Source organism: Tauraco erythrolophus, chromosome 3 (assembly GCF_009769465.1).
Source record: "Tauraco erythrolophus isolate bTauEry1 chromosome 3, bTauEry1.pri, whole genome shotgun sequence".
Taxonomy (NCBI): domain Eukaryota; kingdom Metazoa; phylum Chordata; class Aves; order Musophagiformes; family Musophagidae; genus Tauraco; species Tauraco erythrolophus.
Window position 1 is genome coordinate 96,196,955 of NC_141467.1, and position 19,304 is coordinate 96,216,258.

Below are 19,304 nucleotides of genomic sequence, written 5' to 3' on the forward strand. Positions count from 1 at the left end.
AAAGGATCTTAGGGGGTCATTTTGCACATTATCTTCATTAAAGATAGACTCAGCTATGCCTTAACTGTTCCTAACAATATTCATCTCACCAGTCTTTAATGGAAATGTTTAAGTCCATAAGAATTGTAATTATTTGGGGTGCTGCATAGCCTGTATTTATGCTTTAAGGGATTCAAATTGTGTGTGTGGAAGGAGTTTTACATTTTGACACTGAACTTTGTTTTGGATCCTCTTTTAGAATAGAAGTAAAATCCCATTGTCCTGTTTTTGACAGGGATAGAGTTAATTTTCTTCCCAGTAGCTGGTATAATGCTATGTTTTGGATCTAGGATGAGAATAATGTTGCTAACACACTGTTTTAGCTGTTGCTGAGCAGGGCTTACACTAAGTCAAGGACTTTTTAGCTTCTCATACTGCCCTGCCAGTGAGGAGGCCAGAGGTGCACAAGAAGCTGGGAAGGGACACGACTGGGACAGCTGACCCCAACTGACCAAGAAATGTTCCAGACCATAGTGACATCATGCCAAACACCACCACTGGGGGGGAGTTGGCTGGGGGACAGCCACTGCTGCCAAGTGACTGACTGGGCATCAGTTAGCAGGTAGTGAGCAGTTGCATTGTGCATCACTTGTTTTGCATATTTTTTTATCACTATTATTATTTTCCCTTTCTTTTGTGGCCTGTTAAGCTGTCTTTATCTCAACCCACAAGTTTTACTTTTTTTCCAATTCTCTCCACCATCCCACTGGGAGGAGTGGAGAGTGAGTGAACAGCTGAGTGGTGTTCAGCTGCCTGCCAGGCCAAACCACAACACCCGTCTTGGCACAAAGATGTGAAAGTGAATGTTTTGATGCTTAATGAGTTACTTAGACATTGACAAATATTATGGAAAAAAATGCGGGAAGGAATTTGTGTTGAGAGCAAAGCTTTTATTGTGGAATATAAGGTGAAGTCCACACACACAGAATGAAGAACTAAAAGCTGCTGAACCCTTCCTTTTCTGTGTACTGAACAGAGCACTATACATGATGTGTTCTTCACAAAAGAATAACACTTCATAACATAATTAGTCTGATTTTGTGCATACACACAGGCAGACAGTGTTGTACAGGCAATTAAAATATGACACTTCATTAAAAGTACACACTTTTACTCATAGCCTTACTTCTTGTAATATTAGTAATTTTCCATTTTCAAAATGATCGATTAGATACCTTCCTGTGCCCTCCTGGTCCTCTGCCAACCATTTTCCTTTCAACCTGTTAATTTATGCCGCAGGAATGCTGCCACATGTTGTGGTTTAACCCTGGCAGGCAGCAAAGCACCACCCAGCCAGTTACTCTTCCCCAGTGGGATCGGGAGAGAATCATAAGGGTACAAGTGAGAAAAGTGAGTTAAGATGAAGATGGTTTAGTAAGTAAAAAAAGGAAACAAAAGTAAAGAAAAACTAGAAAAAACAAGTGATTAAAAAAAAAAAAGAAAAACACCAATAAACCAAAGAAACCACAAAAAACCCCTCACAAAACCCAATTGCCCACTACCAGTGGACTTATGCCCAGCCAGTTCCCGAGTGCAGCCCTGACAAACTTACCCCTAATTTTATTACTGAGCATAATGTCATATGGTGTGGAATATCCCTTTGGTCACTTGGGGTCAGCTGTCCCAGCTGTACTTCTGAGAAAGTGATGTTTGCTGCTTGCTTTCTTTTTTGCAATAAAGTAGTATCCATAGATGTTTAAGATGTGCATATAGGCCCTTGTTTCTCTTTTATTCTTCACATGAGCATACTCAGTACCATATATGAGCAGCTCAGAGCCTGAAATGGGAAAATCTCTATTGGAATTATTACCATCTTCATTTTATGCCTTACAACTTTTCGTAGGCCATTTTAAAAAAAAAATAAATCATAAATGATACCTTTTTTCTTTTGGATGTATTGGTAGAGGAAGGATTCTGAGAAAGACCACTTTAAAACAGATGAGGGAGTTCATTTGAATGTGAGTGTTAAAGTCCTTCCAAATTCATAGTGAGGTTAGGAATTTTCAAAACTAATATGATACTTCCATTTGAATCCACCTTTCAGATGCCAAAGCAAACCCACTAAAAAGTGAGGGACAACTGCAAGTAATTCTTACGGTGCAATAATGACAGAGATTAATTTTACTTCCAACAATGAACAGGTGACTTCAGGATACAAAGCAACAACGATAACTAATGCACTTCCTCCCCCGTTTCTGGACCCGTTATTGTCGCCTTCACTCATGGAAGACTCGGAGCTAAGGCAGCTGGTCTTGGAAATACTGCATAATCTTATCGATCGGCATGACAACAGAGCAAAGCTCAGAGGGATACGGTAATTCTTTTGGCTTGCTGTGACCTGCTTCAGATTCTGGTTTGATATCTGAATGATAAATACTGTTGATTTTAAAGTATTTTTCCTGGTATGAAATGTTAATGTGCCGTTTTGATAATTGCGCGGAGCTCTGTGTTGTTTATTGATGGCAAGAGTTCTATGAGTCAGCCCCAGTGCACGATACCTTAAATGACCATTCCAAATACCTGCTAGTTTAACTGTGGAAGAGAGAATATGGTATTTTATGTAGAGAAAGAAAATATGTGCTTGTCACAATTCTGTTTATGGTTCCCCCTCTTTAATTGAAGTTTAAATACCATTGTTAAACATGGATATAATTAAAATGGAAATTGCTTCAAGATTTGTTTGACTAGTTCATATATGTCACATGCTTTTCAACTTCTTTTTGTGAAAACAACATTTTTGCTTGTTTTGTAGAATAATACCAGATGTTTCTGATCTAAAGATAAAACGAGACAAAATCTCAAGGCAAGACGTGAGCTTCATGAAAAAGGTAATAGAATGAAAAAGTTAACTTTTCTGTCTTGAAAGAAGATAAACTGAACCAGTTGCTTTGCTTTTCTTCGCTACAACTGTGTTTTTGCAACAATTTGCAGAGATCAGTATCAAGTGATTTTAATTCAAATTACAGTGATTTCAATGTTGAGGTGTTCTAGATACTTGAGAGGTGGTTCCATGGAATAAAATTTTCAGTTACGTCTTCAGGGAAAACTCGTGTGTGCATGAAATTAGAACGGTTTTTCAGTGGTATGGCTTTTAGTTTGGTGTATTTTCAGATAATTTTTTTATTTAAAAGTCTTTTATAAAACCTTGGTACAGGGACTTGTGTCTTATGTTTTAATTAAAGAGGTCAAAGAAAGTTAACTTTGAAGAAAAAATGCACCTCCTTACAAGATTGTTTTTACAGGCCAGGGTGCCAATTGACTTCTGAGGATGTTTGGTTCTAAAGAAAAACAGATCAGTTTTTTTAGGTGATGCTTCTGTAGAGTGAAATTGTTTGTTTTAATAAACACCTTATTTTCTATGTGGGAAAAATGCATATATATATTAGTGTGATCTGTCATTCCTAAGCTATAGTTCATCTGTATAGGTATGTTTGTAAACAAAAAATTGCAAACTACTGAAGTCAGCTCAAGTAGGTTTTTAAACATTTATCACTGTTATTTGCCTGAGAAAATAGATTAATTTCTGACAGCTATCCCATACTGTTTTGGTTTTGTTTCCTATTAGCTGTGAAATAAAAAATGCATGTCTTCAGTGTGCTGACTTAATTGAATATTCTAATCATAAAAATCAGAAGAATTGCAGTTTAACTTGTCCAGAGGCAAAAATACTACATATGTAATAATATGCCGCATCTCTGGCAGTGTTCAAGGCCAGGTTGGATGAGGCTTTGGGCAACCTGGTCTAGTGGAGGGTGTCCCTGCCCATGGCAGGGGGGTTGGAACTAGATGATCTTTGAGGTCCCTTCCAACCCCAACCATTCTATGATTCTATGTAAAATAGAGTTGTGCAGCTTTTAAGTAACACTGCAAGTTCTTGCTGAGTTAGTACAGTTGATGTTCCTTGAAGTGTGTTTACACTCATTTTGGTTAATACTGTAATAATACAAATGTAAAGAATACTCCAACTTTGGCAATTATTAGTAGTGTGTATTTGTAAAAACTGAATGAAATTTTCATTCATCATTTTAATATCTAGGATTTAAAACAGTTTGGATGAGTCGTATTCACTTATTTTGCTAGGTGTAAATTTTAATTGTCAAACTAAATATTTGAATTGTTAGCACTCTCGTCTGAAAAAGAGGGCAGGAAAGGAAAAGAGACTCTTATCAGGTCAAGAACAAATTGTACAGTCTTCTAAAAAAATACATTAACCTTACGGAATGAAGAAATTCAGTAATTATCTATGTGATACTGTTTCAGGTGTTACTAATGTTACACAGTGTAGATGTGTATGTTGGCAGCCTACTCTTCCTAGATTCCTTGCATTATCAAAGGGGAGAGGTGAAGCACCTCTAAGAAGTCCGTAAAGATTTGAATGACCATCTAGGTTTTTTTGATGTTAGATGGGGATCCTAAGTCAATTGTGTATCATACTTAGGAATTTCAGTACCTAAAATTAGATGGAATTAAATCAGTCATAGACACAAAACTCTATTCATCTCAGTCCACCTTCTCAAAGCCAGGAGACAGTTTATTTCTGTCATTTCTTTAAAGGGAGATGAGCTTCTTGCATTTTACAGTCTTCTAGAAAGATACTACTTATCAAGAAAATCCCCATAATAATTTATTTTCATATCTAAGTGCAATTCTTTATCAGTGGGATTAATAATTTCGTTACTTTTATTTTCCAAATATACTGCGTCTTTAAACAGCTAACCTTTACTGTGCTTATTTCATTCTAACTTCTGTGCTTTGCTAGTAGCTCTGTATCCCTCTTTTCTAAATAAAACATATATTTGAACAACTATATGTTTGATTTAGAAATAGTGAGACTAACAGCAACTTTATTATTTCTTAAGTGAATATGTCCTGCTTGAAAAAGAGATGTTAAAAATAAGTTTTCTTTCTCCTTCTAAAGCTGAACAAGTACTTCCAGAGATAAAGCATCAGTCCTTAGATCTTGAAAATTAACTGTGTCAACTGGTACAGACCTGTATCATCTACAGATGAAGAATGCTGGGGTGGTGCTGAGTCGTGTGTCGTGTTGCATGCAAAACCTGCTTCTTAACCTGCCTTTCTGTGTTTTCATTTTTTTGCGTTGAAATAATACTTTCTTTACAAAGACTTCATTAAACACAGTGTTATGAGGAAAGGAACATCGTTTTTGGAGTTGAGTGTCTTTCCTTAGATAACCCATGTTCTTAGCTAGAGCCTTCCTAGGCACAGTTGTAAACGAGCCCTACCCATGTTCTGAAACAAAATCTGAGGGATTTTTTTTCTCAGTTTGCTTTTCAAGGAGCCTTGCGCAGTGAACAAATTTGATGTTCACAAGGATAACCCTGGAAGCTCCTCAGTTACGTGAACGTTCTTTAGCGTGGTTCCAGATTTACTTTTTATTTTCTCTTTTTCCTAAACGGCCAACTTTTTTCTGACTATAGGAAATAGGATGTGAATGCCAGTGTCTGACACACAGCACAGTATTCATGTGCAATTCCCTGTGTCCTCTTCCCCATCTGTACACTTCTACATAAAATAAAACTACTGTATTTATAGAGAAGCTGCTGTTATGGTACTAAACTAATGGTTTTGATTAATCATGTACTTGTTGGCCTATATGTATGTGTGTGTATACATGTATTTTACCTTTTTTTTTTTAAATTCACTATCTAAAATGATCTAACATCAACGTTTGGCCTTGCTTGGAGTAGGGAGTTGGACTAGAGGACCTTTAAATATCCTTTCTAACCCAAATTATTTCGTGATTTTAGTATTCATGTTCCCTTTTCTTGTCTTTTATAGCATGGTCAGCAGTTGTATAGACACATCTACTTAGGCTGTAAAGAAGAAGACAATGTCCAAAAAAACTTTGAACTACTGTTTACATCTCTAGCTCTTACCACGATTGAACTAGCCAATGAAGAAGTGGTCATTGACCTCATTCGATTAGCTATTGCTTTGCAGGTATGAGTCTGAATCAGTGCTGGGTTCATTGATTGACAATTTATGTTTGTCATTGGAGATGTGGATAACTTTTTTTGTATGCATATTCATCTTCAAATTGGAGCACTTCATTCAGTCCTAATTTGATTGATCCATTGAGGAAGTGCACTTTGTACATAACACTTGTTAATAGGGAAGCTTCAACTGATCAGATTTTTTACAAACTTCTACAGTGTGTTCACTTCAGGAAATATAGCAGATGTGGAAATTTGTTGAAACATTCCCTAGAATCACTGATATATTCATTGGCAGATCAACAAGGTATTCTTGCAGCCTATGGTCTTGCGTCAGTGTTCCGTATAAGATCTGTGGACTGTCCTCACCTTGGAAGAAAGCTTTTGGTTAATTGATTGGTTGGAAATATTTGTCAAACCAGGCTGTTTAGTCTCACCTTAGAGTAAAATTCTACCAGTGTATTGACAGACTTTATTTCTTAACATTTCGTTTACAGGATCAAACATTATTCATACTTGCATACAATTCTCAGTGAAACTGTGTAACTTATTATGTTTATTTGCGTTTAAATTTAAGCATTCAAAAAAATTAGTGCTAGCATGTGCCATGGAAATTTGATGAAATTGTCCTGTATTCCCAGTTCACTCTCTGTCATTAGCCTTATTCCCTAATGTGCACCTGCATTATGAAACCTCTGAAATGCGGAGTGCATCCTTAATTTTAAAATATGTTACTGAACCAAATCCTTACTTGATGAAAATGTTGTTCTGTGTTTTACTAGAACAAAAATTATACAATCTAAATAAACATAGAAATGCTGATAAGCATTAAATAGTTCCCTTTATGGTACTGTATCTGTGACTCATAGAGTGATTTTTATTATTAAACTACTGTTTCTAATTTTCCTGGAAAAAAATTATGATCGACAGGTGATGAGGACAAGAGACTACCAGTCATTAACGTGTACTCTCTTTCTGAGAAGCACAAGTTTGAGTTGAGTACGTTTATTTCTCTTCATAGGGGTTGAATCCTTCAAGCTCTCTAATTTCAGATCAACATGTACGTAATTCAGGAGTGAGCTAAAAGACCTGGATTTTAAGATGAGAGGTATTAAATGCTAGGTAATACAAGATAATCATCATGTCAGTTAGTGTTACCGATAATGATTTTGACTTCCATATATTCAGAACAGCCTGTTAATTTTGGAGAGTATAATGCAATCCTTTATATTTCAGGACATTGCCATCATCAATGAGGATAATCTGCCAATGTTTAATCGTTGTGGTGTCATGGCATTGGTTGCAGCGTATCTAAACTTTCTGAGTCAGATGATTGCAGTTCCTGCCTTTTGTCAGCATGTCAGCAAGGTAACACGTAATTAATTTATGTCACTTAGAACATTGCGCATTCTACTATAAATGGATAAATAACTTCTTGAATAAATAACAAGCAAGTAATTGCTTGTGGTGTTGATCTCCTGTATTTGTGTCCATCAACATTGCTCTTTGTCTTTGATCTCTGATGGCTTTACTTGCTGACTTTTGAAATTATGCACAGAATATTCTTCACTCAAAGTATAGCCTTTTTGTTTCATTTATGGTACTATATATAATGATCTAAATCCCACCTGGTATAAGAGTTCACAGCCTCAATGGCTTTGGTAAACAGTACTGACATGCACAAGACCATGAGAACCAGAATTTTAGTCTAAAAGATGAGTGCCTCTGTCGCTTTCTCTGATTAAAAGAAATCCTAAAGGCCTCATTTGTGCTGAGGTAGAAGTTAGTGAATTATTGGTAATCTGCTACAGTGTAAGCTCTTTAAGCAATTAGTCATTGGAGAAAATAGCTCTGGAACCTACTCCATTTGCATTATTTGTCTTGACTTTTTCAGGTCATTGAAACTAGAAGTCTGGAAGCATCTTATTTTCTACCAGAAACAATTTTCAAAGACAAATGCAAGTGAGTAGATACAGAATGTGAATTAATGGACTGTGAAGTACCTATTTTACTATTAAAAATTGCACATCATTAAAATATGTTGCGTATGTGAAAAATAATTTAGAGGTTCAGTACTGTACAGGATAGACAGAAGAACACGAAGCATTAAAAGCATATATGCATATGTGAAAAAAATCTGGTTTTCTGACTTCTTTAATTGTAGTCAGAGGCACTTACATCTGCACAGTATGTTGCTTGGTGTAACTGCTAACACAGCAAAATGAATTTTTGCTGAATCACAGAATAAGTGAGGTTGGAAGACACCTCTGGAGTTCATCTGGTCCCACCCCCCTGCTCAAGCTGCGTCACCTAGAGCAGGCTGTCCGGGACCATATCCAGATGGTTTTGGAATATCTCCTAGGATGGAGACTCCACAACCTCTCTGGGCAACCTGTGCCAGTGGTTGGTCACCCTCGCAGTGTAAAATTGTTTCCTGATGTTCAAACAGAACCTCCTGTGTTTCAGTTTGTGCTCATTGCTTCTCATCCTGTCACTGGGCACCATTAAACCTGGCTCTATTCTCTTTCTACCCTCCCTCCCTTAAGGTAGTTGTACACACTGATAAGATGCACCTTCTTTTCTCCTTCTTGCACTGTCCCAACTCTCTCAGTGTTTCTTCACTATAGAGATGCTTCGGTCCCTTACAGTCCACCTTAGTGTCCCTTTGTTGGACTCTATACAGTAAGTCCATATCCCTCCTGTCCTGAAGAGCCCAGCACTTAACATAGTACTCCAGGTGGGTGGGGCCTTACCAGTGCTGAGTAGAGTGGAAGGATCACGTCCCTTGACCTGGCAAAACTCCTAATGCAGCCCAGGATACCCTTACCCTTTTTTGTCGCTAGAGTGCATTGCTGGCAAATGGAAAATACTATTGCTCTGCAGTTTTTTCCATTTAACAGAGACCAGGTTCTCTCAAAATGTAATAAGAATAAGTGAGGAACATGATTTAGATAGCCAAGAAGTGTTAAGGTAATTTAAAATATTGCAGAGGTATTCAGTGGACTCATTTTGGAGTGTATATTCATTCCTAAATAACTGAGCAGGTTTTATTTCTATCAAATAGTTACCATTGACCCTGTTTGATTGCATGCAGACGTTACAAAAGTATTTTACTTAATGACCAAATCTTTATTGGTAGATAATAACTTCAAATATATGTTTTGACAGTCTTCCAAAATCCTTAGAGAAGCATGAAAAAAATTTATTTTTCCTGACAAACAAGATTGCAGAATCATTAGGAGGCAGTGGATACAGTGTGGAAAGATTGTCAGTTCCATATGTACCCCAGGTAACAGGTAAGTGGTGATGAGTGACAAAACTGCTAATTACCAGTTGTTAAGAACACTTGCTTAATGTATTGTCTGACTACTTGGCGACAAAAGTTAATCATGTTATGATTTGGTTTTCTCAAGATGGTTATTTTTCTCATTACCTACTGTATTATTGCTAAGAAGTTTCAACTTTGCGTCCTTTTAAGATTTATTTGTTTTCCTTTACGTCAGGAAATGGGGCAGAAAGTTCTTAAACCCACTTTGACTCTTTTTAATGTAGTCTTTGCTTTCGAAAGAATACCTAAGAAGATAAGAGTGATTATTACTCTTTTTCTGTATTAACTTGAGTTAACAGGTGAGGAAGGATTATACAAGTCAGCATACTTTATCCTTTTTATGTAAACACTGGATGGAACGTGTTCCATCCTTGTGCCATATAGCCTTGTGCTGACTTGAGTTATTAGCCTTAGTCAAATTCTCAATGAGCAGATAATAATTTAATCAAGAATATTATGTTTGCCTCTAGTAGATACCTATGCTAGCTTAGTATCAGGTAATACAATTAAAATAAAGTATGCCTGAGGAAGATTTGTGAGAGTTTGTGCTGTCCAGGATGCACGAATAGTGTGTGGATGACTAGCTAGTATGTGACATTGTGTGTTTTCAGCTTTTAGTATATTTTCAACAGCCAATTGAGCAACTTGCTGAAAAAAAAAGTTTGAAGAAGTTGTTTTATTAACCATGTGTGTTTTGTGGCTGTACGTTAACTTCTTGCTATTGTAACAGACTATGGGAGATCGCAGTCTGAAGCATGACCTTTTTGTAAAATAAAAGTATCCAGGAGGAAAACACAATTCCAATGTTTTGTAGCTCACACATAGAAACATAGTACATACGGACAGTGAATGCCAAATCTGTCACATTTGCAGTATGATTCAGAGACATTGCTGTCTGCTCTTGAATAAGCTTTTTGGGAGAGGTGCTATGGGAGGGGATGAGTTCTCTGAGCATCAGATGTGGTTTTGTCCCAAGTGCTAGCAGGCGAACTAGTGATATATTCTGATACAGCTGCAATGCCTGTGTTTTCTGTTACTGGTTGTTTTCTTCTAAAAAGGAAAATGTTACTGTGCTTGACAGCTTATTTCTTCTGGCATCCAAGAAAACAGTTAATGTTATTTTTTAGTTTTAGCAGAAGAGGTGAGTAGCAAGTAAGGAAATGTTACATTTTCAAAGTTTTACTATCTTCAAGTGAATAAGAATGGAATGAGAAAGATTGCCTGGTTTGAAATTCATATTAAGCCTTTTCTAGAAATCGAGATGTATTTCTACCCAAATGACCTTGTGTTGTGGTTTAAGCCCAGCCAGCAACTAATCTCCACACACTCACTTGCTCACTCAGCCCCAGTGGCATGGGGGAGAGAATCGCAAGAGTAGCAGTGAGAAAACTCATGGGTTGAGACAAGGACAGTTTGATAGATAAAGCAAAAGCCCACACGCAAGCAAAGCAAGGGATTCCTTCACTGCTTCCCGTCAGCAGGCAGGCGTTCAGCCACCTCCAGGGAAAAAGGGCTCCATCACACATAATAGTTACTTGGGAAGACAAATGCCATCACTCCGAACGCCCTCCCCTTCCTTCTTCTTCCCCCAGCTTTATATGCTGAGCGTGACATCGTATGGTGTGGAGTATCTCATTGGCCAATTCGAGCCTCTTGTTCTGGCCATACTCCCTCCGAGTTTCTCATGTACCTACGCACTAGCTAAGCATGGAAAGTTGGAAAGCCCTTGTTTTCTTAGCGACATCTGAAAACATCGGTATATTATCAACATTCGTCTCATACCAAACCCATACTAGATCCAAAACACAAGAAAATGAAGGCTGTCCCAGCCAAAACCAACACACCTTGCTGGGGTTTTCTTGGATACTTTGATAAAAATGTATTCCTACACAGGAAGATATGTAAGTTCTGACATCAAGGTTAGGTGAGTTTAGCTGCAGATGTGTGATTAACTGCCTCTTCAGGAGATGAGAAACGGCTATATTTTATGCTAAATCTTGGCATATGTGAGTCAGATGGGTTTGGGTTTTTTTGTAATCTTTTTGTAAAGATCAGTGACCAAAACTGGTTCAATGCCTGTTTATCATAACCAATTAGGATCGTTAATCTCTGAATCTGTGGGATATTGAACTTCCAAGGTTTTCATTTAACTAAATCAGGACCAAGGTAAATATTTTGGAATTCTGGAACTTTTCATTTTTCACCTCAAAGAAGTGTTTCATGTCTACTATTATATTGTAATGCTAGAATATAGTTTTTCAAAATATATCATTAATTTTAGTAAAAGATGGATCCGTTTTTTGTATATTGCTGGGAAAGTTATGATTGGATCCAAAAAGCCACTAAAGACTTTATCCTATTTATTTCTAGTAGTTCTGAATATCAATGATATAATGCTTGACAATGTCTCATAAACATAAAATCATGTCTTTGTTTCAAGTTTGGGTATTTCTTATCAGTTTGAAGGCCGTTCATATTTGCAACTTGTTGTACCTTCTTCTCTTTCTTATTTGGGGGAGAAGGGAACTGATAATTTAAATGTACATTTAATCATTTTTTGTCTGTACGTATATAATTTTTTTTAATTCAGCTCTATTTCCATCAGGCAAAAAGCCTCATAAATGCAGACACAAATCAAAAGGTAAAAACAAGTTGTAGGCCAGCCTGCTCTCCTGCTAGCTGTGGTGTGTCTGTGTAGGATGTGCACAGTCAAAAAAATAACGCTTTTAGAAGGCCTTTAGACTTTTAGGCCAGAAATTGTGTTGTACTTGGTGTACTTAGCGTTTCCTTCTGCTTTTTTTTTGTATTTATCTCCTTGATCTACCTGTAGCAATGTTAGCTGCTGCAAGGTTTGCCTTTGTTACTCTTGATTTGGAACTCTACAATATGGTAGTTTACTGTTTTCTTTTCCTGAGCACATAGTAGGGCTATAGGTGTCATTTTTGTGATAGCACTGATTACCTCTTTGAGTGACAGTACCACAACTTGGTAGAAAGTTGGAAGAAGCTCTCAGCTGTTCACAGAACAATTGTTCATCTTACTCGCTGGCTGTTCAGGATAAAGGTCCATTATGTGAAGGTGCAGATGTTCTGTGTGCATCCCAGCAGTAGCTGGGCTTAGACACTGTCTTCCCACAGCTGTCTCCTGGTTCCCAGTCTCCCCAGTCACTGACGCCTGAGCAAGTGGGTCCCCGAGACCCACAGCCCCAGTCCAGCTGCTGGTACAGACCCCCCTTGTGCACAGTAACGCACACGCGCATGCACGCATGGCTCTCGGTCAACCCCCCAGGCTCTGTGCCCTTTCTGACAGTTGTCCTGGGCCTCCTGGTCCCTCCAGGTGCATTCCCCTCAGAGACAGACTGACACACGGAGAGACAGACACAAAAAGACATCCCCAGATCCTAAGCGACTCGATCTACTCACCTGCTGGTCCGGCTTGATATCCCCTTGTTTCCGTGGACTGGCGCAGTGCGCCCTTGGTCGCTCCAGACACACAGACCTGTGGTCCGACTCTAGTTGCTGTGCTCAGACCCCTGTGCACACACCTGCACAAATTAATAGAGTCCCTCACCCAGCAAAAGAGAAATGGGATTTAATGAGAAGACAGGACAGGCTGCACTGATGAGGCATGGCCAGATGTGCATACTGATCAGCAGCTGGTTTACATGAGACTGATGCCTTTATCCCTTTATCCCTCTATTTTCCTTGCTTACTTCTCCCCAAATCATAGAATCATAGAATGGTTAGAGTTGGAAGGGACCTCAAAGATCATCTCGTTCCAACCCCCCTGCCATGGGCAGGGACACCCTCCACTACGCCAGGTTGCCCAAAGCCTCATCCAACCTGGCCTTGAACACTTCCAGGGATGGGGCATCTACAAGTTCTCTGGGCAGCCTGTTCCACTGCCTCACCACCCTCTGAGTGAAAAATTTCTTCCTTATATCTAATCTAAAGATCTATAGATATCTAAAGGAACCTAAAGATTCCTTATATCTAATCTAAATCATCTCAATGCTCTTTTTCCCCACCCTTGCTTTCTCCCCTAAACATCCTATATTAAGCCATCTGCAATTGCGATCCCAAGATGCTGTTCCCCTGCATAGAATCGCAGAATGCTTTGAGTTGGAAGGGACCTCAAAGATCATCTAGTTCCAACGCCCCTGCCGTGGGCAGGGAAGCCCTTCACTACATCAGGTTGCTCAAAGCCTCATCCAACCTGGCTCCTTTGTTTGTCTGGAGACAAGTTTTACATCATATAACAGAAAAAAATTGCAATTTTCACAATTTTTTACCCACTTAATGTGTTGAAAATAGAGGAGAGTGGGCATTTTTATTAGGCAAGTATAGTGAGGCATCTGTTATAAAAATAAATTCTATCTGAAATAGTCCCTAAACCGTGTCTTGTGGTGTTTGCATGTCAGTTATGGAGAAAGCAGCAAGATGGCAGCAAAGATGTAGTTTTGTCTTGTGTTTACTCGGCGATGAGGTGCTTTCCTCAGGCTCTGGGTGTATTGGGTCGTGTACCAGTGAGCCATCAGGGACTGAAATTAAGGAAATCCTTCAGAATGCCACTTCAGATGCTCAGGATCTCTGAGAACCTGGCAAAGATAGCTAGAATTCAGGTGTTTTCCCCTAATTTTGTTCTTTCACTGCCTCTTGATCTTAAATGGCATTTCATTTATATGACTTCTGAAAGGTGTTTCTTGATTTTTTTAAACCTGGACGTGTTCAACTCTGCTGGAATGAATTCTGTAGTTCATGCTCAATATTTGCACTGCAGAAGTGCTTTGCTAGAAGTGATTAAACAAAGGCTGCAGAAGAACCAGCAAAAATTATTTTGTGATGGAGGAGTTTTACAGTAGTTCTCCTCATCCTTATCTTAGTATCAAGTGCCTGTAGGTGCTTCTAACTACATGCAGGTCCAAATTGCTTGATCTCAGCTAAAATCTAAAATGTGACATTGCACTTCATGGGTTTGTAACTGAGATGCATGAAAAATCAGGCCACTCAAGTCTCCATTTGTCAGAGGATCCTCATGACACGTCTGTAAATGTATTTTTACTGGTTTTTTTCATCTTATGTTAATATATTAAATGTCAAAAAGGAGAAAAGATTGTTGGTGTATTGTCTCAGTCACAAAAGGGAATCCATCAACTGATGATCATTTGATCATATCTGCTTAAGCGTTAAAGAAATCATTGTGCTCCTTTTGGTATCAGCACAGTTGGTCTTACTCTGGCAAGTTTTTAAGCCAGCTGGACTTGCTAAAATGTTTGTAGGAAGTTAGAGATGGAGAGAATTTTTTTCACCAAGTAGATTTTTAGACTAGTTGAATATAGTAGTTGTAGCAACAAGAATAAGGAAGGATTGTTGTTTATTTCCATTCAGAAATCTGTTTCTTCTGTCAATGAGTCATCTTCCAAGAAGCCCTTTACTATTTCAGAGTACCTTCAAATTAAGACCTTAATGTTTCAATTTCACAAGCAAAAAAGTAAATTCAGTCTTTTGTAAATTATTCTGCAGCAATATATTATCATGTACTATGTTATTTATTGCGCATTTGAGTAAGATCTCATCTCATTTTTTTAAATTCTGGGCTTTCAAGGGAAAGTTGGCAAGATCTGGGATAAGAGGAGGAAGGGACGATAAAAAGGTTATTTTCCTTCATATTTAATAATTTAGAGCAGTAACTGATCATTTTTTGCAACAATCCAAATTATAAAATAGATGATCTTCAGTTAATTAGGCATATAGAAACAAATCTGCATCTGATGTGTAGAAACTTGGTCGATCGTGTTTCAACTGTTACTACAAAAGGTGAGATAAGTTGTTGTTTTTCCTAGATGAGGACAGACTCTCCAGGAGGAAGAGCATTGTGGATACGGTATCTATTCAGGTGGATATTCTGCCTGGCAACAATACAGAGGATAAGGTATGAAAATCACAGGGTATTTTAAAGCAGCATCTTGAGGTGGGGAATGCAAATCAATTTTTCCCAGAAAGTCTGATATCTAATTGTTCTAGCAATGTTAAATGCTTTGGGGTTTTGATTTTTTTAACTCCCATATTTGTAGAAATGTGTTGTCAAAGATGCTGGTGCTGATCTTGCTGTATAAATATGTATTTTGTCACTATAGTTTTTACAGATCGTGCTGCAGAATATGGGGTAGCAATACATATATATGCTGAGCAACTAATATTTTATACGTAAATATTTGCATTTTGAGGGATCAAATACAATTCCTGCATCTGTATGCCTGCGTAATTTGAAGTATCTGAGAGTCTTGTTCATCAATTTGAGGCTGACCCATATGAGGGGCAGGCAAAGACTGGGCAGGCTGCTCACACCACAGTGTTACGGTCTCACTCTTCCCTTCCAGAAGAGTTTAACACACGGTGCTTTAAAGTCATGGAAGGACAAGGTAGCTACAAAAAGTCCATGTGTAGGGTACAGGAGCTGATGTTGATTATCCCTTAGGAAGACTGCATTGTAATTAAAATTATCCCACATCTTTTGACACTTCATTGGAAGTATTTCTTAAAATAAATTCCCATTTCTGCTGAATCTTTTTCAAGGTTCTGCTGATTTTTATTAACCAGATTTCTGCTGGCTGCGATGGGGATTAGCTGTTGAAATTGAGGTGTTTGTACCTGGAAATGAATCCTGCCTTTGACATCTTAAAGTGCATACTGGCTAGGGTCATGAAACAGGATGTGTGGACAGAGTCAAGCTGAATGTTGGTTAAAAATCCAATATTTAGCTATTGCAAAGGAGCAAGTCTCATTTTAGAACTTACTGAGGGAAGTGATTTACGTTTTGCATCATTGTTACTATTCCTTTCTGCTTTGTGCTGATGATACCTCAGATGATATTCTGTGTTCACTTCTTACTGTTGTGCTTTAACAAGAATACAGATAAACTAGATAAGAAGTTTAAGAGAAAGAAGAAAAAGTGTTTGAAAAATAAGCCAGATTATCACAATCTTTAGCTTTCTGAAGAAAGTAAATGCTTCTAATAGGAATGGAGGTGTTTGCCATTAGTATCCTTTTTTAATCTCATGTATTATATGTGATTACATCTGATTGAACATCTCTTCAAAAGAGATGTTGTCTACACATCTTTTAAATACCTTCAGGGATGGTGAGTCAACCACTTCCCTGGGCAGCCTGTTCCTTCAGTAATGGTGCTCTGTAATTTTTGCTAATTCTTGTTCCCTCATAATGCATGTTTTTAGTCACCTGCAACATAAGATGATACACTGGATGTAACTCGAGAGGAAGAAAAAGAGAAGAGTCCACAAAGATATTAAATCTGGTTCTCTTGCTATGTATATTAGTATATGTAACATAATCCATAACTGCCAGTGGAATTAAACTGAAAAAAAAGGAGAATAAGGCTTTATGATTGAGAGGATAAACTACTTAATTACTGGAAGTTTTAAGATTAGTGATGTGTGGTATCATTTATACACTGAGAGGTAAAAGACTGTTTATCCATAAAATAGCTATTATTGTGTACAATACAAATGCAATTCTTTTGTCAACACAAAGTTTTTTGTTGTGACAAATCTGTTAGTGAATCCTGTTCAGGAAGATGGTTTATTCCGTAGTTATCTCCATTTGTAAGATGAAGGCACTTGTAAAAGCAGCTGGTGATATGAACCGTATAGAAGGTGATTATTTTCTACTCTACCCTCCACTACCATTTCTCATTTTAGTATCACATCGCTGGAACTCAACTAGTCTCAGGAAGCAGCTGCTGTTATTCGGAACAGCTGCCTAAGGACCGGTACTGAGGCTTAGCGGTATAGCAACACTGCAGCATATTCCTGACTCACAGGGGTGTTCTACTAAAATCCAAGTACTTTTCTAAAGTATTGTAGGCATAGGGCATCTTGCCCAGAATTTGGAAAGCTTTCCTTGATGTCATTTGATGAAAATTTCCTCACTAATTGCAGTGGCTTAAAAACATGAGTTAGTGATCTGTTGGATGTCATAGCAAGTCCAGATAAAGCTGTAAGAAACTTGTAAGGCAGAAAAGCTCTGTGGCCATTTTGGCCCTCTGTGTTTTTCACATTCCTTGTTTTTCAGAAGCTTGTTATATGTGAGGTTTAAGGAGTTTTGTTTCTTTGTGTTTAGGTTGATAATACTGAAGAAATCACTTTTGAAGCTTTGAAGAAAGCAATTGGTAAGATTTATTACAGTTGTGTTTATGCAACATAGCTCTAGATTACTGTGGAATTGCTAGAGAAAAAGGTGTTGCCAGAATAACATCATAATTAAAATATTACATTTGTTTCTCTTCAGCTAGTAAATTTATTTAAAATTTTGGTTATTTATTTCTAAATTTCTGAAATGATATCCTGATAATTGTAGTGAATTCATTTTCTGAAGCTAATGAGACTGAATGAAAAGCATCTGGAAATGCCTGTCATCTGTTAAATTTGCCCTTACAGGCCAACCTATAAATAATGTGACATTTTCAAATTCCATTGAATGATTGTTTATAAAGCAACTTCAGTATTTTTTACGTATTAATATTTCCAGGTCTTCAATGCATTCAGAAATAGATTGTAAGGTGACATTGTGGCCTTTAGAAACACTCCATTTTTAAGTAGTGTGTTGGGACATATCTATCTGATTTGTTTAAAAGAATATTTTTCTGACAAGTGCCCCACCTACTACAACTCGGAATTATCCAGTTTCCTTATTTCTTACCACTACAAGTAATTACTAATTAATGCCGTCCAGTCCACCAAAATCCTGTCAAAAACATGAAGCAGACATGGATGTTTTAAACAATAGACATTTCTATTTTAAACCATAATTCAATCTGACGGTTTTCCAACATGCCTAATCACTGAGGTACTTAATTTCATTACGTGCTTCCAAGTTCCATCTGCTTGTATGATCACTCAGCCTATGGAGGTTGAACTCACTTTTCCCAAATTCCAATAGCAAATCCTGCCCACCTGCCCGCATGATACTAGGAGGGAGGACACTCCCTTCTTTTCTCTTGAAGCTGAACTTGTGTGCAGTGAATGAGAAGTGCAGTCTTGAGTCCAAAGGAAGCATGAGGTATTCGTAATTAAAGCACATGGTAAGAAAGGGCAAAACTGAGGTCCTCAAACCATCTTCCTGAAATTATATCTGCATTTTACTTAGAAGCAATGACTGGTGACACCTCGCTTGAGTATGGTTGCAGCACTTTAGATGCGGTGCTTGTTTGCTTTGCGTTTGAAGGGTCACACCACTTATCCTTGATAGGCAAAGACTACCTTTCTTTTTTTTAATTATTTTTTTAAGATAACAATGGACTTGAAGAACAGGAAAAAGAAAAAAGGCGTCTTGTGATTGAAAAGTTCCAAAAAGCACCGTTTGAAGAAATTGCAGCACAATGTGAAACCAAAGTGAGTTTCTGAAAAATGTTACACAGCACTGAAGGTGCTGGTACAGGCATTAATGGGGACGTGCTGGCTAAAAGTGCTTCATGTTGTCATGTCACTGTTGCTGTTACTTCTAAAGAAGTTCATTTTTTTGTCTTCAGCTACTGTCTCTGCTATTATCAATGTTGGGAAATTCCAGTTATTTAAAGTGTGCTTTTGATTGTTCCTAGACTATTTGAAAAGAAATGGAAATCTCATTATACTCTTCATCCTTACTATCTTTGGAATCTAGATTTCTTGGTCCATTCCTATTTTATCCTGGGATAACTGGAACAGCATTTACCCCAATATATATTTTGAATAACTGAATGTATTTCAGGTTTGTTAAATTCCTATCTGCAACAGCAAAATTTGCTACATAATTCCTTGCACTCTAAGACAGGCTCACTCGATCTCACATGCCTCTTCAGGGCTCAGAATTCTTGCAGCAGTAAGAAAAGAAATCAAGATGGGAAATGCAGCGTAGATTTACCATGTGGTAGTGTGGAACACGCTCCGAGTATGGCCTGGCACGTTCATTTTAACTTGCTTCAATATA

The 19,304-nt window shown here is 37.8% G+C and overlaps 1 protein-coding gene across 4 annotated transcripts in view; it reads left to right on the top strand.

Moving 5' to 3' along the window:
• EFR3A (EFR3 homolog A) overlaps window positions 1-19,304 on the top strand; it is a 68,252-nt gene that overhangs the window by 45,778 nt on the left and 3,170 nt on the right. For 3 of the 4 annotated variants that reach the window (XM_086608851.1, XM_086608852.1, XM_086608853.1), the window contains exons 13-21: window positions 2,181-2,353; window positions 2,792-2,867; window positions 5,839-6,000; window positions 7,230-7,361; window positions 7,888-7,955; window positions 9,162-9,289; window positions 15,164-15,252; window positions 17,460-17,508; window positions 18,627-18,730. In XM_086608851.1, the coding sequence (XP_086464977.1) occupies window positions 2,181-2,353; window positions 2,792-2,867; window positions 5,839-6,000; window positions 7,230-7,361; window positions 7,888-7,955; window positions 9,162-9,289; window positions 15,164-15,252; window positions 17,460-17,508; window positions 18,627-18,730 (981 nt within the window). Of the gene's footprint in view, window positions 1-2,180; window positions 2,354-2,791; window positions 2,868-5,838; window positions 6,001-7,229; window positions 7,362-7,887; window positions 7,956-9,161; window positions 9,290-11,911; window positions 11,963-15,163; window positions 15,253-17,459; window positions 17,509-18,626; window positions 18,731-19,304 lie in introns of all 4 variants that reach the window. The other variant, XM_086608850.1, reaches the window with a different exon arrangement.